The 19,232-nt window shown below is 41.5% G+C and overlaps 2 protein-coding genes across 3 annotated transcripts in view; both read right to left on the bottom strand.

Annotated features, from left to right (window-relative positions):
• Positions 1 to 18,071, bottom strand: part of XKRX (XK related X-linked) — a 58,008-nt gene extending 39,937 nt beyond the window's left edge. The window contains exons 1-2 of the mRNA XM_010969763.3: positions 9,987 to 18,071; positions 6,056 to 6,324 (exon numbers count right to left, since the gene is read on the bottom strand). Of these exons, the coding sequence (XP_010968065.1) occupies positions 6,056 to 6,324; positions 9,987 to 10,321 (604 nt within the window). The 5' untranslated portion in view covers positions 10,322 to 18,071. The remainder of the gene's footprint in view (positions 1 to 6,055; positions 6,325 to 9,986) is intronic.
• The window catches only part of NOX1 (NADPH oxidase 1), a 129,471-nt gene that overhangs the window by 66,420 nt on the left and 43,819 nt on the right, over positions 1 to 19,232 (bottom strand). The gene's annotated exons all lie outside the window — the stretch shown is intronic.

The raw sequence follows: 19,232 nt of genomic DNA on the forward strand, positions 1-19,232 counted from the left end.
ATAGTAGGTGCTCAATAAATGCTTGTAGAGTTAATGAAGAATTCTGAGTTTAGAGAGGCAGCATAAAATACCCACGACTGGAAGTCCTTGGTTCAGCAGTGTGGGAGCTTGTGCCAGTCACTGAATATCTAGTTCCCTAGGTCACTCAGCTAATCTAGAGTTGCTTGTATGAATCATCAGCAGTGCCAATTTATCACCCCGGGGTTTTGGCATCCTTTAGCAACTTCCAGAAGAATGGTTTAAAAATTTTAAAGCCCCATTTCCTAGCCCATAACATCCGTATCACCATGTGTTAGAGTAGGGGCCCTGAAGGGTCAGGGTGCTCTATAACCTGCTATGCTAAGTCTCAGCTATAGAACACACAGTGGCCCTTTCCTTTCCTTTCTTTATGTCAAAGGATACCGATCACTAAGAAAAATCTCGTGCTCTCTAGAAGAGTGAGAGGTCTGAGTGTACTCATCCAAAAGAAAAGCTGGAGCTTTCTGTTCCCATAAAAACACTGCATCCAGGGAACTAGAGCCACTGAAATGTCAATTTAATACCATCCTCAAGAATTGATGTTCCTTGTGGAGTTTGGAACACCAGAGCATGTACAGCTAGCCAGGTGTGGTGATGCTTTCTCTTAAATTAGAACTCATTTATTGATAGTAGTGTAATAAAAGGTAGAAAGCTTCCAATAAATATAAAAACACTTTTTGTCTGTCTCCCTGCAAACAGATACACGCCATAAGATGTCATAATGCTGCTAGTGAATTTGCTCATCTATGCTGATACAGATGGCCTCTCAGCAAAAAAGGAATTAGAAAACGGGTAGCAAGGAGAAGACAGCAGGGTGGGTGAAAATGAGGAAAACTAAAACCAAAAAGATGCTTACAAAACCTTAGAAGAGATGGTATTGTCAGAAAGTTAACAGGAGAAATCACTGAAGAACTGAAAACAAGGCCTTGCAGAAAGCTTCCCTTACATTCTTTGTAGAGTGATATAGTTAGAAATACCGGTTCTAAAGGAAGACATCCTGGATTCCAATCCTTTTTGCCACCGATTACTTATGGAGCCTTGGGGAGTTTGCTTAACCTCTCAGTGCCTCTATTTTCTCATTTGTAAGATGGGGATAACAAGAAGTATGTCATAGAGTTGTCGTGAAGATTTAAATGAAATAATTACGTTAGAGAAGTGCCTGGAACACAGTAAATGCTATCTGCTAGCTCCTCTCATCATTATCACCATTCCCTATTTCCAGAAGTGCAGTAGGTACATTTACTTTACCACCCTGACATTTAGGAAATCAGGTGAGTCTAAAACTGATAGAACACCTAGAAATAAGCCTTACAAAAATGTGCAAGACCCACAGCAAGAAAACTATACAACTTTACTGAAGTATATTTTAAAATATTGAATGAAATGTACTTCAGTAAATTCGTATATAGTTGGCCCTCTGCATCTGTAGATTCAACCAACCACGGATAGAAAATATTCATAAAAAAAATTCCAGTAAGTTCCAAAAAGCAATACTTGAATTCGCTGTGCACTGCCAACTATTTACATGGCATTTACATCATATTTACAACTATTTACATAGCATTTACATTGTATTAGGTATTATAAGTAATCTAGAGATGATGTAAAGTATACGGGAGGATATAGACAGGATATATGCAAAAACTATGCTATCTTATATAAGGGACTGAGGATTTGTGGATTTTGGTACCTGCAGGGGGTCCTGGAACCAACCCCCCACAGATTCCCAGGGTTGACTATAGTTTTCTTGCTACAGTTCTTGCATATTTATGGCATAGAGTACAGTGATACTTCATGGATGTATACTTGTCTCCAAACTCATCAAGTTATATTCATTAAATACGTAGAGGTTTTTCCTTGTCAATCATATCTCAATAAAGTGATTTTTAAATATTTAATGAAATGGAGAGTTAAATTAACATGAAATTGACTGATCCTATAAAGATGTAAATTCCATTGAAAGTAACTTAAATAATTTAATGCAATCCCAATCACAGTCTCCACAAAATCTTCTTTTGTTGTTATTGTTTTGCTTTGTTTTGGTTTTTTTGTGAGGGAATTGACAAATTGACTGTAAAAATTTATTCTGTTGGGAAGACCAAGCTAAACTGCTCTATCAGATATGAGCTGTGAAAGGCCTTTCTAAGAAAAGCATGGGATCTAAAAGCAATAAAGAATTTGAATATATAAAAATTTAATGCTTCAAAATGCCAGAAAATACTACAAGTATATTGTCTCTTATATATATTGGGTTGCATATCTGTTACATGTATGACATGTATATGCACATTTAAAATATGTGTGCATGCATCTATGATCAATTAATCTTCGACAAAGGAGGCAAGAATATAAAATGGAGAAAAGACAGTCTCTTCTATAAGTGGTGCTGGGAAAACTGGACAGCTCCATATAAAACAATGAAATTAGAATATTCTCTAACACCATATACAAAAGTAAACTTAAAATGGATTAAAGACCTAAATGTAAGGCTGGACTATAAAACTCCTAGAGGAAAACATAGGCAGAACACTCTTTAATATAAATCGCAGCAATATTTTTTTGAACCAGCTCCTAGAGTAATGGAAACAAAAGCAAAGATAAGCAAAAGGGACCTAATTAAACTTAAAAGCTTTTGCACAGCAAAGGAAACCATCAACAAAATGAAAAGACAACTTATGGAATGGTAGAAAATAGTTGCAAATGATGCAACTGACATAGGCTTAATTTCCAGAATACAAAAACAGCTCATAGAACTCAATAACAAACAATCCAGTCAAGAAATGGGCAAATGAACTAAACAAACATTTCTCCAAAGAAGACATACAAATGGCCAATAGGCACATGAAAAAATGCTTAATATCACTAATTATCAGGGAAATGCAAATCAGAACTACAATGAGGTATCACCTCACACCTGTCAGAATAGCCACCATTAAAAAGTCCACAAATGATAAATGCTGGAGAGGGTGTGGAGAAAAGGGAACCCTCCTACACTGTTGGTGGGAATGCAGTCTGGTGCAGCCATTATGGAAAACAGTACGGAAATTACTTAAAAAACTGAAAACAGACCTACCCTACGATTCAGAAATCCCATTCCTGGGCATATATCTGGAGGAAACTCCAATTTGAAAAGATTCATGCACCCCAATGTTCATAGCAGCACTATATACAATAGTCAAGACATGGAAGCAACCTAAATGTCCACTGACAGATGACGGGATAAAGAAGTTGTGATATATCTATACAATGGAATAATATTCAGCAATAAAATAGAATAAAATAATGCCTTTTTCAGCAACATGGTTGGACCCGGAGATTGTCATACCAAGTGAAGCCAGAAAGAGAAAGAAAAATACCATATGATATCACTTATATGTGGAATTTTAAAAAAGGACACAAATGAACTTATTTACAAAACAGAGGGATTCACAGACATAGAAAACAAACTTATGGTTACCGGGGGGAAAGGGGGTCAGAAGGGATAAATTGGGAGTTTGAGATTTGCAGATACTAACCACTATATATAAAATAGATAAACAACAAGGTCCTACTGTGTGGCACAGGGAACTATATTCAATACCTTGTAATAGTCTATAATGAAAAAGAATACAAAAAGGAATATATATATAGAATATTATATATATATATATACACACACACATACATATGTATAACTGAATCACTATGCTGTATACCAAAAACACATTATAAATTGACTATACTTCAATAAAAAATAAATGTATGTACACATATACACAAAACACTATGCAAATATATACATACATACTTATCCACAGCAGAGAAAGAATAGCCAGAATAAGTAAATAGCTCCTCCAAATTAATAAGAAAAAGACAAACAACCCACTAGAAAAAGTGAGTAAAATATATAAATAAGAAATTTAAAGAACAGAATGACTAAGCATGAAATAATGTTCAGTTTCACTCATAATTAAAGAAAGCAAGTTATTAAAACAGTTATAGTTACACAAATATTTGGTTTAAAATATGAAGAAACAGGCACATTCATACACTGCTAGCGGGAATATAAATTCATACGTTTTGGAAGGGTTATTTGGCAGTACTGATAAAATTCTAAAGGAGCATATCTTTTCACCTAGCAATTCTACTGCTAAGAATTTATTCTACCAAGTATCATTCCACTAAACAGATACTTATAAAGATGTTCACAGGAACATAGTTTGTAATAAAAAAAACTTTTTTAGGTGGAAAATTATAAATAAACTTTAATCTTACCAAAAGCCAATTATGGAAATAAGAATGGTCCAATGCATATAAGGGAAATACATATTTATCATCATCATTATTATATATGTACGTATAAATAACTTTTGAAGAAATATTCTCATACTTTTGAAAAAGACATGTTGCTGAATAGAATGTTTAATGAAGTCATTTTGGGGGCAAATATATATATACATATACATAATATGTTGTATGTATGTTTATATTTACATAGTAAAAAGAATTCTGGAAGGATATACACTAAACGGTAAACAGAGATTACCTTTGGGAAGTGAGATTACATTTCCTGTTTTACATATATTCTACATGGTTTTGAATCTTTACCATAACCATGTATGATTTTTATTAAAAAAATAAGGACCCAAGGACCAAAAATAGTAATAGACGATCATGGTAAAAAGAAACTGAAACCATATAAAAGGGTATAAAGTAAACGCTAAAAGGTGGCTGACTTCTCATTTTCACTCCCTAGAGGTAAATCGTTTCTTGCATACCTTTCTAGAAATAGTCTGTCCATATACGATTTCCTGCAGGTCATTCGGTTTGTGCATTATTACTTTTATAATGCATACATATTTTAATTAGATGATTTAATTACTCTCAAAATTCTCAGGAGGAAAGGCATCATCATTTCTGGGGACTTTTCTCCCCAGACTACTGTCAATTCTAGGCATGTAAAAAGCTTCAAGACGAAAAGAACTTCATGAATAATTCTTAGTGGAGAAAAAGAGAAAAGAGGGAAAATTTCCTCCTGACATTTATTTGCCAAGCAGGGTCAGCACCTAATAATAAGGAAATGGTCCAACATTCTACCCACAGCTGTCCCAGCTCCAGCCCAAGCAGATGAAGCTAATCTCAGGCTGTTAAAACTCATTAACAGAATTTTATCTCGGCTTTGAAAACACTGACTCACATTTCATCCTCTGCTTACAGGTCTTAACTCATCTCAGGATCCCTTTTATAAAGTGGGAAATTAAGACAGTGACCTCTTTGGTAACTTCCTTTAAAGATCACAGAGAAGGTCAGAACTGGGACCAGGTCTGACTTGCATCAGTATTCATTCCATACTTGTTTTTCTTTCTCCCCGCTGGAGTTGGGAGAAGTGATTAAATTAGTGGTTCCCCAAAGTGGCTGATCAGAATCAACCGGGGTACTTCCAAAAAACATGGATTCCTGGTCCCCCCACACTCATATTGATTCAGGTCAAAGCATGGAATGTAAATTTAAAAAGGAGTTTTCACCCAGTAATTATGTTTTCTCATGATCAGTAATATTTGGGAACCTCTTATTTAAAGGCAGCCATCCCTGAAAGCAACCAACGAGCCAAGCAAGCAAACAAAAACTCTCAGTACAACTTAAACACTGTGGATAGGAAAAATGTCCTACTGGATGCTGGTATTACATGCTTCTTCTGGGCCCAGAGAGGGTTTATCTGTGTGTGGCATTTTTAGTCTGGTTTACCCCGGTTTAAGAAATCTGACAGGCCTGAGACGTCTGGCTCCCCAAGTTCTCTGACTATCGGTGCTGTCCAATAGAAATTTCTGCAGAAACTTTCTGTGGAAAGTTCCATAATACCAGTACAGTAATCACTAGGCAAACATAGCTATTGAGCATGTGAAATGTAGCTAGTATGACTGAAGAAGTAAATTTTTCACTTTTCATTATAATTTAAATAGCCACATGAAGCTGGTAGCTGGTACACTGGACAGCTCAGGTCTAGATTTCTAAGACCTTTGATTTAAGTGGAGCCCTCCCCTCAACTGACCCCACTCACCTCTACCCAGGGGGACTTCTGCAGAGATCAGGGTCACATAGAGCTGATAGGTCAGCTGGGGCACTGAGCCCAGGAAGGCTTGGATCTGTGACATACGTTTGTAGGCATTGCGGTGCATGGCCAGGGTCCGGATGGAGTGGCCCACTTCCCATTCTATCAGCACCTCCTCACCATCTATTAGCATCTTCTTTCTGGTGAGGCTGACATAGGGCTCCTCCTGCCCCTCTTTCTTCCACAGTGTGAGGTACTTAATCATGGCCTCCAAACATCTGCAGAAGTAAAGCATCACGGGAACTTAACTAAGACTGTCCTGGGAAGGAAAGTTGCAGTGGTGGGAGGGGATAACTCAGGGAGGTTGTGCTAATTTTTTGCATTTCTTCTCTCCTGTTCTACTCATTTCTCATGAGTCAAGGAGTTGGTCGTGCCTTCTACAAGTTACTTGAGTCTAAATCCTTTTGTAGTCAGTCATTGACCAACCTAAGAACACCAATTCAAAAGTGTCTGAGGACTTAAGAAATTGCTTTATCTCCTTAAGAATAAGCTTGAGATAGAAGAGTGGCTTGAAAAGAAAAAAAAAAAAGAAAAGTGGCTTGAACACAAAGACATTAACAATGTATCATGAGAAAATCATGAAGGTTCCAAAAGGCTCTGGTTTTCGTAACACCTCAAGCTCCTGAGGTAAAGCATTTCTTATTCAAAGCATTCAGCTCCATTATCAAGGCTTTTGAGCTCTGCTTTTTCAAGACAAAGTCCACACAACTCTAACTGTCTCAGCCAGAGTCTTGGGCAGCATCTGGGGAAAACAAACTCTGGAAAGCCATTTAGCAGCAAAGGTACTTAAAAGACTTGACAACTCAGAACTGAATGTACTATATACCTAGGGAACTTCAAAAGATCTCTTTAAGGGTTGTTTTGGGGGGCCCTCTTGACCTGTTTAGGAACGATAGCCTTTTAAACTTCATGCTTTCTTTACAAAGAGGAAAACATCCTTCTGAAAGCCTATCACCCTTGAAAATGGTGAGATCACATTTCCTGTTGTACCCGTCCCATCTCCCCCATGTAAATCAGAAGCCTTTAGCAGTTCTGATGTGGTGAAACGAAAAGCTACTAGAACATCTTGTTTTGGAACACCTGAGTTACCACTTCCCCTGCTCACCCTGAAATGAATGGAAAGTGTGGACTATTTCTTATGATAAATAAGAACAGTTGTGTCGAAAATTAAGCTGTCTTTCCTGATAAGCTGAGCGCATGGGTTGTACTTATCCTGTCCACTGCACTTACCACATGGAGCATTGAATAAATATGTGCTGAGTAAGCGAAAGAGTAAGAAGGAAGAAAAGAATACAGAGTGAGAAGTGATGAGGGGAGATGATAATAATAATGGCAACATAATTTAACAGAAAAATAGACTGAAGGCAAGCTCAGAGATGTATATGCTCTCCGGACCTTCGACTCCCAATAGGAAGATCTGGAACATGCGCTGCCATTCTCCACAGGACCCCTTTGGTGCATGTGTGCCAGCCTGAAGCATGTAGTTTGAAACATCCACGTTGTAGGGACAAATTCTAAAATCCAGGGAGAAAAAGACAGAAGGAGAGAACAGAGAAGAAAAAAAGCAATTTTCTCTTCCTATTGTGGAAAAATGCGTAAGTGCATTTCCAACAAAAGATTTTCACTTTTAACCTGAGCCCATCAATGCTATTGCTGAATAAAATATTGGGGGAGTCAATGGCATGAAGCATTCTGTTTATGCTTCTGTTCTATTCTTAAGGCTACTTACTGGTTTAAGTAACAGTGTCTGCCTTGCCTATAAGTGTCAAGAAATTAGAGTACATTTTCATTTTCAGAAGTATCTTTGTATTTCATATAAGGGAGCCAGGCCCTCCAAACACCTTCATGTGCCTAATAGCACTAATCAAGTTCCCACCTACCAAAAACATAATTTGCCTTGAAAATAAGCATTATCCAGGGTATCACTTATGAGCTTTTAATTATTTTTCCCTGCTGTGGGGTTAGCTGATTGAGATTATAAATGCTTTCCAATCATTTCTAGTGGAAGCTGAATGACAAAAATGAAACAGTACTCAACACTCCACATGGAGGGTCCAAATCAAAGATGGCTTGGGGGCCACAAAGCAAAGAAAGAAGTCAAAACTGGGAACTGGGGCAGTATTTACTGAAATTTGCATCATGAGAGTGCTTGATCTGTTAACTCAATATATTGCATTTGCAAAGGGGGAGAACGGTTTCCTTGCTCCTCTAATCTCTAAAAGGACATCTTGGTTCCAAGTCAAAATGAGGTCTTCCTTTTACATCTGACCTTCAAAGATTTAGAACTGGAAAGGACCTTTAGATTACCTTGTCCAGAGGTTGTACATAACAGAGGCTGTCTGGCCTAGACTGTGTTTTTATTTGATTACCATAATCAGTTGTCAAAACTTTAAATCATTATATTTCACATAAAATCCTGTCTTGGGAGCTTCCTCTGAAAAGTGGGGCCCTGGCAATACTGGGTCCGAATTTCAACAGGGAAACAATGGGCCAGAGCTGTAGAGTGGCTGCCTCCTTTAGGCAGATCTTGCAGACTCCAGATTGCCACCATACTCACTACTCTCCATCATTTCCCTAACACTGAGACTTCATTTTTATTTATCATCACAAATGAAGCTACTGTATCTTCTCATACTTGGCTTGCTTCACTCCTTTATGATACTGCCTGGCCTCTGTAAGCATTTGAGTTTGAGATCCATAATCTAGCCCAACCCATTTATTTTAACAGACGAAGGAACGGAGGCTCAAGGCATCTTCAGGGCTTTCACCAAGGCCATGTAACTAGTCAGTGACAAAAGGAGGACTAGATCCCAGGTCTCTTGAATTTCAGGCCACTGTTTCTGTTGATAGCCCATATTTTCTCTGATGAAACATAATCAATTCCTCCCCGTTTAAATAGATTGATTTAAAACAATTTTAAAGGGGGAATTCCATCCCTAGTTTCAGACTGTTTACTTCTCTAAGGATGAAATACCTTCCCATTGTAATTACAACACCAACACTCTGACACACATTCCTCAGCTGACTGCAGGTTTCTGCCTCTTTTGCAATCAAGACAAACTTGGTCCATTCTTTCCTACTGACCTCATAAGTTTTGCAACATCTCCCTACCTTGGAAATACCATAGCATCCAGATGAGACTTCTGGCACAGATGCCTGACTCCCTAGGATAAGGCATATTCTTGTCCCTTCAAGGCAATCTGAATGGAAAGACTCAATACTATCACAGGGTGCTACAAGCATCCAGATGGAGAGATAGACTATCTTCCTTTGCCCTTTTCTAACTGTGTATTCTTTACTGCAGAAATATACAAAGAGATAAATAGGAGACAGATAAACTGACAGAGAAAAATAAACTCAATGGCACAGATGAGCGCAAATGGCTTAAAATATTTTCCAGATGTCAGATAACTCCAGAAAATTTGAAAATGTCAGGAACAGCAACCCAAGCAGCTCAGGGTAAAGAAACTGAATGTGAAATGGAATGGAGGGGGTTAGGAACTTTCATCCAATTTAAAGAGCAGCTAAAAGGCAGAGTCAAAATAGCACGCTCGGAAGCTACAACCTGTTTTCACAAGGTGGCGACATCAATTGGTCCCATACAATTTTCACAGTCCAAATCCAGATAGCAAACATTGTCTAATGAAATCTTATCAATGGTAACCATACAGTTTTAAAACACAGGTACAAACCACATCTTCACCGTGGTGGCACTTAAAAATGCAGATAGAGTTTTTGGATAGTAGGCAGGGAAGCCAAGAGTGGGAGAGAATGGGAGAATCACTTAGAGGCACAGTATCAGTCTTAGAAATATTAAATTCATCTTTCTGTGTACAAGTCGGGTGTAGGGGAGGAGGAAAACAATTCAAAAGTTGCTCACCTAATAACAGGTCCCAAGAGGATTAGATGCATAAACAATGAGAGTGGCTTGTCTTTGGCCAGATCTCTGTGGACAAAAATGAGGGTCAACTGGACCATAATGGATGAAAACATAAAGAAGGAAAAGGTGTATGTCATCCAGTAGGTTTCACTATTCTTCCGATAGATTCTAACCATGTACAAGGCAGATGCTGCCTCCCCACAGTACAAAAAAGTGGAGAAGAGGATGCCAAATGGAAAGGTAAATCGGGGGTTGGTTCCACGGATGACATCTTCCTCCAGAGAGGACACTGGATCCACGTTTGGCTCCTCAGGAATTTCAAAAACTTGGTCCATTGTCGAGGTTCTGAGTGTTGTGGTTTGGTCTTCAGAGCACCTCCGCCCCAATTCCCCTCAAGAGAATCCAGGAGCCACTGCAGTCCAAGTAGTGGTGAGGACAGCTGTCAAGTCCAACTCCACAACGTTGATCTACTAGTTAGAGCAGGAGACCACTGTCTTCTAGTCTCAGATTAGACTTGTTGGAGTCTGGGATGGAGAGCCCTGAGTGCCACTTTGAACTTGACTCCACTGGGCCTGGATTCCAATTGTCAAGATGCGTGCTGTAGAACTTGGACAAGGCAAAAGCAAGCATTTTAGCGCCCAGTCTGGAGTCCAGTTCCAGGACTGTAAAGAGCCATGGGAACAGCTGTTTCTGTGGCGACTCCGGCTTCGGCTTCAGCTTTCGCAGACCCCCAGGGATCTGAATCCAGAGGGAAAGCCACTCTGTCAGGGACACCGACACTCAGCAGCTCTTCTCGAGGAGTCCTGACCAGTGTGCCCTCTCCAATCAGCTGAGAACTGAGCCAGGGCAGAAGAGGGGGCGCAGCCTGAGCATCCCTTCAGGGATTCAGTTCAGTGCCCAGGTACCCTAGCTATCGCTAGGCTGTGGCTATTAGCTCGCCCGCTCGCCGGGGCCGGCGCTCTCTCCGGACCGCGCAGAGTCGAAGGTTCTCACGCTGGCTCCTCGGATTCTCCAAGCTCCGCCCCCAAGGCAGCCAGGCCAGGGGCTGGAGCAAAGCCACAACCCCGTCCCGGAAGCGCAGTCTCGGGGAGAGAAGCAGAGCGCGCGCCTGCTACAGGATGAAGAGAAAGCTGGAGGGGCTTCTTTTCCAAGGAGAAACTTTGCTAGCGAAAAACACGACGTGCGGGCGCCAACCCCGCCAGACGGATGTCTCCAAACACTTGGGCGACCGTCTGCTGCCGGGGTCCTGCCGGGCCCGCAATTCCAACTGTCGGTGGCTTCAGAAACTAAGGCACCGAAGGCGCCTGCGAGGGAAATGGGAGACAGCTGGGGCCAAACAAAACCAGCCTGCGAGTTCCAGGGCGGGCAGATGAAGGATGCTTGGTGCATAGAAGCGCGACAAAAAGGGGCTTAGGCCAACCTTCGCGAGTCCTTCTCACCACGACTCCCGGACCCGGGAGTCACAGCTCTCCTCTTCCCAACAGCAGCACTCACTCCTACCCCGCCCTCCCTAGCTAGCTCGCTCCCACACTAGCTCAACCCACGCGGTTAGGCAGGTGTGTCTCACTCGGCCTCAGGGTTGAACCTCCCTAGGTCCTATTGCCCTCCAGATACTGTCACGGTGGGGTTGCGGGGGAGACGTGGGAGGCAATTAGGCCATAGAGTTTCTTTTCCAAGCGAGACTGTATGCAGCAGAAGGAAGAAAGAAAAGAGTTAGAGGGGATGTCAGGACTCAAGGTCAGCCCACAGACCCTGAAAGCTGATACTATATATGCCTTGATTTCTCCACTTGCAGAATAAGGCCGGGATAGGAACTTTACAATGAACTTTCAAGTTTTTGGCTGGAACGTTCTGAAGAGGTGCCAAATTCTAAATAGACTGGAGAGGAGCCAAGAGAGCTGTTAGTAAAAACTGAGAGAGCTGTCTTAAAGAGCTCTGAAAATTGCCTAGTTCTTAAGAGCCATTCTCCCCCACCTTGCTCAGCTTTTGTTTTTGTGCCTTCATTTGCATAATTCTCAACCCCAGGGTAAAAGAGAAAACAGCTGCCCCCTGGTAATATAAATGTAGCAGAACCTGTGCCAATCTCCTGCTGCTGCAGGAGGTCAGGAGAAAGAATCTATGTGAGGAGGGGCCAAGTAGCAGCCACCAAAAGGATGGCCTCAAGAAAGACAGTCTTGCCCTTGTGCTGGTTTTTTAAGATTCCTTTAATTGCTGCCTCCTTTCCCTAGGGCTGATTCAGGGACAGATCAGCTTCTAAAGATTGTTGCCTTTGAAGCTGACACTCCAGCTTGGTCTGCACCTGTGCTTGCAGCTGGGCTAGCAGGCTGCTCCTTCCTCCTTTCTGTTTCACAAGGCAGGTCAACACTGAGAACACTTCACACTTGATGGGCTGGGACTTTCCAAATGGCACAAGGTTCACCAACAACAGTGTTATGGTGCAGAATTTCTTGGGGGCTTCTCAGAAAACTATTCTCAAGGTGGATCACAAGCAGGGTGACCAGCTCATCTCAGTTCGCTGAGATGGGATGAGTTGGTCACCCTAGCATGGGAGACTGAAGCTAGGGAGACCAGAATCCACATGTTTTGCTTTTAGCCTTTCCTCTTTCTTCCCTGTGCCCTTGCCACTCCCCAAATACGCAAATCTATGATGCCTTCCTATTTTGTTCAAATATGACTCCTTCTGTCTGCCATTCAAGGCTTTCTATAATTATCACACAATTTCCCTCTCCAACTTCATCGCCCACGTTACCCAGCCACACCCTTTGCTCCAGTCCAGCAGGTTTTTTGCTTAATCACATTTGGTTTGCACTCTCCATGCCTTGCTGAGGCCATTTTCAGCCTCCTTCACTCTTTTTTCCATTAGTCCAAACCCTAACCTTCCTTCAAATGTCAGCTCAAGTACTACCTCCTCCAGGAAGCCTTCCCTCACCTCCCCAACTCACACTTTTCCCTGTCTTTGTGCTGCTGGCACATACTCTCTTGCTCTGGTCCTTCAACTCTTTCTGTGTTTGCCCTGTCCTGCCCCCAACAGAAGCACAGACTCAGGGAGGGATGCTCAATTAATGTTTACTGTGGTTCTTGTTGATGACAATAGTGATTAACAAATAGTGATGATGATGAAGCCTCCTCTGCTATTCGTCCTCCGGGAAAACATGAGGCACACTCATCTCTAAAAGCTGTAGCCACTGTAGCTGGGGCATAAAGTCTTTTGGGACACCCACTGCCTCAGTCAGCCATTCAGGTCACAGAGGATGTCAGCCCACAACATCTGTCCCTTCCCGGAGTTCCTATAGCACTTTTTCTGTTTCTCAGTCCAACAGTTAAGCAACAAATTACAAATTATTTCAAGTCTATTAATTTTTATTTCACAACTGAATTACTATAAACCCCTTGAAGGCAGAGCCTACTGTTATAAATATTTTGGATTCCCCCAAGGCTGGTACAGACCTGTAAATCTGCCATCTGATCCCCCTCACCCACCAGCTTCTCTGTTTTCAGCTGCAGGACTCTCTGGCGCTCCAGGTCACTAAATCCTCTGGTCTCTTATTTCCCTGTTCCTTTTGCCCTGCTATGAGAAACTAACTGAGAATTTGCCCTGTTTCCGTCCAACTCTTTCCTCTTTTAGGCAATCTCTAGACTCCAGCCCTTTACTCTTCCTAGGACTAGAGATGCTGGAGATGTTTACAGTCATGAGACTGCTGAGGCCCTGGGAACTTCTTCCCCATAAAGATCACTGATCTCCCAAGGACTGATCATGTGAGGTGACACCCCTAGGCTGTGCCCTGAATGCTAGGCCGTGTTCAAAGGTTTGGTTCTCTAAGAAAGGGAGACCCAAGATTTGATTCCCCATTCTCCCTATACCCAGGCCCCAACTCAGCACGAACAGAGAACCGATGTAAAAGGCATCTGGTTGAAAAGCTCTTGGCATCTTTATCAGGTTTCAGAACCCCTCTGAACCATATAAGGCCCAGGGACAGGTTTGAGTTTTCAAAGCCCACTGCAGCCAGAGCTGACTCATAAGAGGTAGTAGGTGGCATCCACGAGGGAAGAGGATAGGAAGGAGACTGCTGTGCAGCAAATGGCTGATAGTCCAGTCACAGAACACTGTTTGGTGGGAGGTGATGGGCCAGGCCCAGAGAATCAGTAGCTAGGATGGAAGAAGGCTTCCTTCTAGAGGACGCTCAGTTTGGACTGTTCGAATCCTTCAAATATACCTAATGCAAAATCAGTCACCTATCCTCTGGGCCATCTCTTTTTAAGTTCCCTGGGGACAAAGACTTTTGCCCATCTTATTCTGAGCCACTCTCTCAACAGGTATCATCCATTTTTCAAAGTGGCCAAATCATTTTACATTACCATCAGCAGTGCGTTTCACCACATCCCAAACAGCAAACAGCATTTGTTACCTTTTTTCATTATGGACATCCTAGTGGTTTTGGATTTTCACTTCTCTGATGGCTAAATCGTGTGTGTGTGTGTGTGTGTGTGTGTGTGTGTGTGTGTGTGTGTGTGTGTGTGTGTGTGTGTGTGTGTGTGTGTGTGTGTGTGTGTGTGTGTGTGTGTGTGTGTGTGTGGTCATTTGACCACAGTCATTGATTACTTCAATAAACATTTATTTGTAATAGCAATGAGCAAGACAAAGATCTCTGCTCTCAAGGAGTTCACACAGTATAATAGACATTTGTCCTTTTGGGGGTGTTGCTGTACAGCATTTGAACCCTTTTGTTTGGGGGAGAGGACATAGGAATCTTGTAAAGAAGCAGGTCCTCCTTGGAGTTGGGGCACAGGCATATGACTTCACTCAGTTCAAGGATCCATCCCTTGAATTGGGAGCTAGGGACCCAAAGAAGTGGACAATCTTCTCCGACTGAGACAGTCATGAAAATGTGCCTCTTGGTTCTTCCAGTGGGGGAGAGTGTCAACGACCTTGGCCCCAGCTGCTGTGCTTTAAATTCACCCCAATATTTGCTGCTTTGCTCTGAAGCCACACTGCTCCCAGCCAATGACTGAGCACAGCAGGAATCCTAAGTCAGGCACATTTCTAGGAGATGCAGGACTACGTGGCCTGTGACTTTAGTAACAGGACTCCCCATCAGTATGGTGGAACTTTATTAGCACAGCACTTCCTACCCCATCTTCTTCTTTCCTTCTCCCATCCAAAAGGTCAGATTTACACTGCAGTGTAAGAGCTCTCCCAGCTTCCTCTGGTTCCCTCCCTAGGTTCCCTCATAGACATTTTCCCGCAATAAATCTCCTGCATGTCTAATCCCAGCTTGGTTTGTGCTCCTCTGAGGACCTGAGCTAACATACTAATGGTGCTAGCATGGCAGCAGTAAGGGTGGTGCTGTGATGTTGGCTGTGTAGCCCTGAGTCTGGTTCTCTGGTCCAATGTGTGATTCTGTAAGCTATTCAAAATGCTTTTAAGCATCTTCTGCTTAAATTAGCCAGTCAATTTCTGTTGCTTGCAGCTAAGAACCCTCTGGGTTATAGGGAAAGGGACAAAAACATTCAATTACAATATAGCATGACAAGGGTTATGACAGGAGCACAGAGTCTGTGGTAGTACACAGGGGCCACCTAACCCAGGCTTTATATCTTCTCAAGTGAAATAACCATGTGCTACCTGGAATGGCTAATCAGCTCGTTTCACAGGCCACTGCAAATTCAACAGCGCAAAACCATCTTCTCAATTTTCCATTTCTCAGGCAGTAGTTCTCATAGTTACATTCACATGAGAAGTTTCTGAGGAAGAAGACTGCTTGCAGACTTCAGGGCCCCGTCCTTTAAGCAATGCTCAAGTGCTCAGATGATCATAACTTGAGAAAAACTGTCCCAGGGATAGGTCTACAATCTGTTCCTAAAATAATTTTATCCATCATCATAGTGTGCATTTCACAAATGCTGGCAGCAGTTTTCCCCTCTATGGCTTGGGCCAGAGTAAAGAGATAGATTTAAAAGTCATTCCACACAAGGGTCCTTGATTTCCTTTGGCTGCGCACAAAGACTATCACCTGTAGTTTGCTCCCTAGCACAATTCGGTAAGAATTAAACTATCTGCACACAGTTTCATATTCTTTCCTATTTGGCACATTATACATTTGTTGGACCTCAAGGTGCTCAACCCTATGGCCAAGGAAAGGAGATAGCCAAGCCGTGCCAAGAGGAGAAAGGCACTCCCCCTAGACTATATGATGACTTAATGGATGTATCAAGAGAAGAAAGCTTGTGTAAGATCATAAATCTTGTGCCATTCCCAGATGTCTTCCCCATACTCCTGCCTCTCCTACTTGGCTTTACTTCTAAAGGGTCCTCTAGTTGTAATGGACTTCAATTCTAACTTAAAAAAAAAAAAAGATGGCATTATTATTAGTGGGAGAAGTCAGAGCAGCAGGGAAAGTAAGGTAAATTAGGTTGGGAAAGTCAGATCCTGCAAAGAGAAAGCATGTAAAAACAGGGTAGTGAGATCACGGCAGGGCAGATAATGCAGAGTCCTACCTGTCAGGACAGAAATCGGGCCATGTCAAATCTCTCTGACAGACAGCAGCATGGTGTAGTAAAAAGAGCTACATTATGGACTGGAGTAAAACACTATGGGTTTTAATTCTGGACCTGCTTCTAAATTTCTGTGTAATCTTGGTCCTCTCTGAGATCTCTAAGATTCCTTCTAGCTTAACATTCCATGACTTCTCTGTAGTTGGGCATAGCTAGGCCTCCTAGAATCTTTGATTCTACACATAGTACTGTGGTTTTATCATCACCAAGCAACTGAACAAGCCAGTGACCCAAGTGCCCTAACCAATTTCTCCTAGAGATATACTCTCACATGTGAAATATAATATCTATAAACATGTTTGTAATAGCTCAAGGTTGGACACAATCTAAATATCCACCAACAAAGGGCTGCTTAAATAAATTCTGGTACATCTATAATAATTATGGAATGCTGTGCAGCCATGCAGCCATAAAGAAACTCTTTATGCACCGATATGAAATAGTCTTCTGGGGGGGAGGGTAAAGCTCAGTGGCAGAGTGCATGCTTATCATGCACAAGGTCCTGGGTTCAATCCCCAGTACCTCCATTAAAACAAACAAACAAACAAACCCAATTACCTGCACTCCTCCAAAAAAAAAAAAAAAAAAAAAAGAAAGAAAAGAAAAAGTCTTCTATATAAAAATTGAAAAAAAGCAAGGTGCAGAATAGCATTTATGGTATGCTACCATTTGTGTAAAAACTAAGGGTATACATATACAAATATGCATAGACTATCTCAGAAAGGATACACAAGAAACTAGTAACAGTGACTGACTCCAGGGAAGGGAAATGGACAATGAGGGAGATGATAGGGAAAACAGATACTGATCTGCTCAAAACATAAAAAAAGAACCTTAACCAATCATGTCACAGACCTATCTTTTTCAACCATTGAACAGAACCTAAGGAAACAAAGTTAGAAGCAACTTTCTGAAAGCAGAAATAAAAGAGTCTAAGGCAATTTCCTGGCTTGGCCTGTCTCAGAAGTGTAGGTGGCTATGCTGGGTCTTCAGCTGTTTCCTTCCCTCTGCCTTCCAGACCTGAAGGTGCATCTTGAGAGCTGCATGAGCAGCTGACTGTCAACGGAAACTGGCGAGGCTAAGAGAAGCTTCCGTTTGGGTGAGGCCTGGAAGAAAGTGAAGCAGCAGCCAAAAGTTCACAAACTACCAAGCATGCATCTAGAGACTTTCTCATTCCACGAAAAAGCTGTCACTGCACCCACAGTACATCGTGAGCTCACTGACACCAGACAAGAAAATATCTTATTTTCATTATCAGTCCCCTATGAGAACAAGGAAGAGTTCATTCTTTTTTTCTGAAATGAGTATCGTAATAGCATTCACTGAAAGCTAGTAGCAATGTAAAAACTACAAAGTTTAAAAAGATATAGAATTCACTGCGAAGAACTAACCATAGATTAAAACATTCAGTGGGAAGGAAAATTTGTCCTCTATTTAGACTTATTTTATGAAGGATAATCATATGATAAATTAAGTGAAGAGTTATACTTTGAAATAGAACTCATTAAACAAAAAGTCTAGGGCTCAGTTTTAATATTCTGAATGGGCAAATTTAACACTTTTTTGGTGAAGATTAGCTTTAACTATTATATAAATTGGAATAAAATAAAAGAGCTCTTTAGTTTAATATTAATACCAACATTAATTGAGTGCCTACTATGTGCCAGGTGCTGTTGTAAGCTATTTAAGATCTCAGTTAACACTCACAATGCCCCTATGGGATAGGAGCTATGATCATCTCCAGCTTACAGAGAAGGACATTGAAACACAGAAATGTTAAAGAGACTTGTCTGAGCCAAAACAGCTTAGATAGTAGGGCTGGGATTTGAAGCCAGGAAGTCAGGCCATGTTGCCTAGGCCTTAGTCATTTAAAGTAGCCAACAAATTGTGTGCAAAATTCAAATATGGCCTGCTGGGAAATATTAGGGATTGATTTGACAATTCCAAGGTACCAGCCAGAAAGAAGATCAGGATTTGTGAAGTTCATGTCTGAACTACTTTAACAGTAGCCTAACTGGTTTCCTTAGCTAGTTTCTATATCCTACAGCATCTCACCTTATCAAGCTTCCTATGATTCCTCTATCACCATGTCACTCCTTTGACTAAAAGCTTCCAGTGGCTCCCTTCTGCCTATCTGATGGATCTCAAACTTGAATGTGCATCTTTCATACCTGCAGAGCCTACATACAACACTGATTTCCTAAGCTGCAACTCAGAAAATTTGATTTAGTAGGTCAGGGAGGGGCCTGGAAATTTGTGTTTTAAGCAAGTGTTGCAAAACATTGGCCTCTGTGGACAAAGCCAAGCACTTTTCTCTAGCATTCAAGGCTGTCCATGACCTGGCCCAAACCCACCTAACTCCTGATATGAATACTTATTCTAGAAAGGCCATTGTCCTTAAAGTTCTCATATAGGATGCATTTCTAACTAAACTTTTGCCCACCCACTCCAACCCGCTGGAATGACCTCCTGCCATCTTTCCTCCTATCCGAACACTAGACATCCTTCAAGGTGAAACTCAAGTTTCACCTGTTCTACAAGACTCTCCTTAAATTCCCCAGCCCAGAAAGGGTATCACTCTTTTTCTGAACAATTAATTGTCTGACCCCAATCCTTTTGGTATTTAACTGGTTTCAAGAGTATATGCCTTACTTCCCCAGTCAGACTGATGGCTGCCACTATCCACACATGGCT

Source organism: Camelus bactrianus, chromosome X, assembly GCF_048773025.1.
Source record: "Camelus bactrianus isolate YW-2024 breed Bactrian camel chromosome X, ASM4877302v1, whole genome shotgun sequence".
Lineage (NCBI taxonomy): Eukaryota > Metazoa > Chordata > Mammalia > Artiodactyla > Camelidae > Camelus > Camelus bactrianus.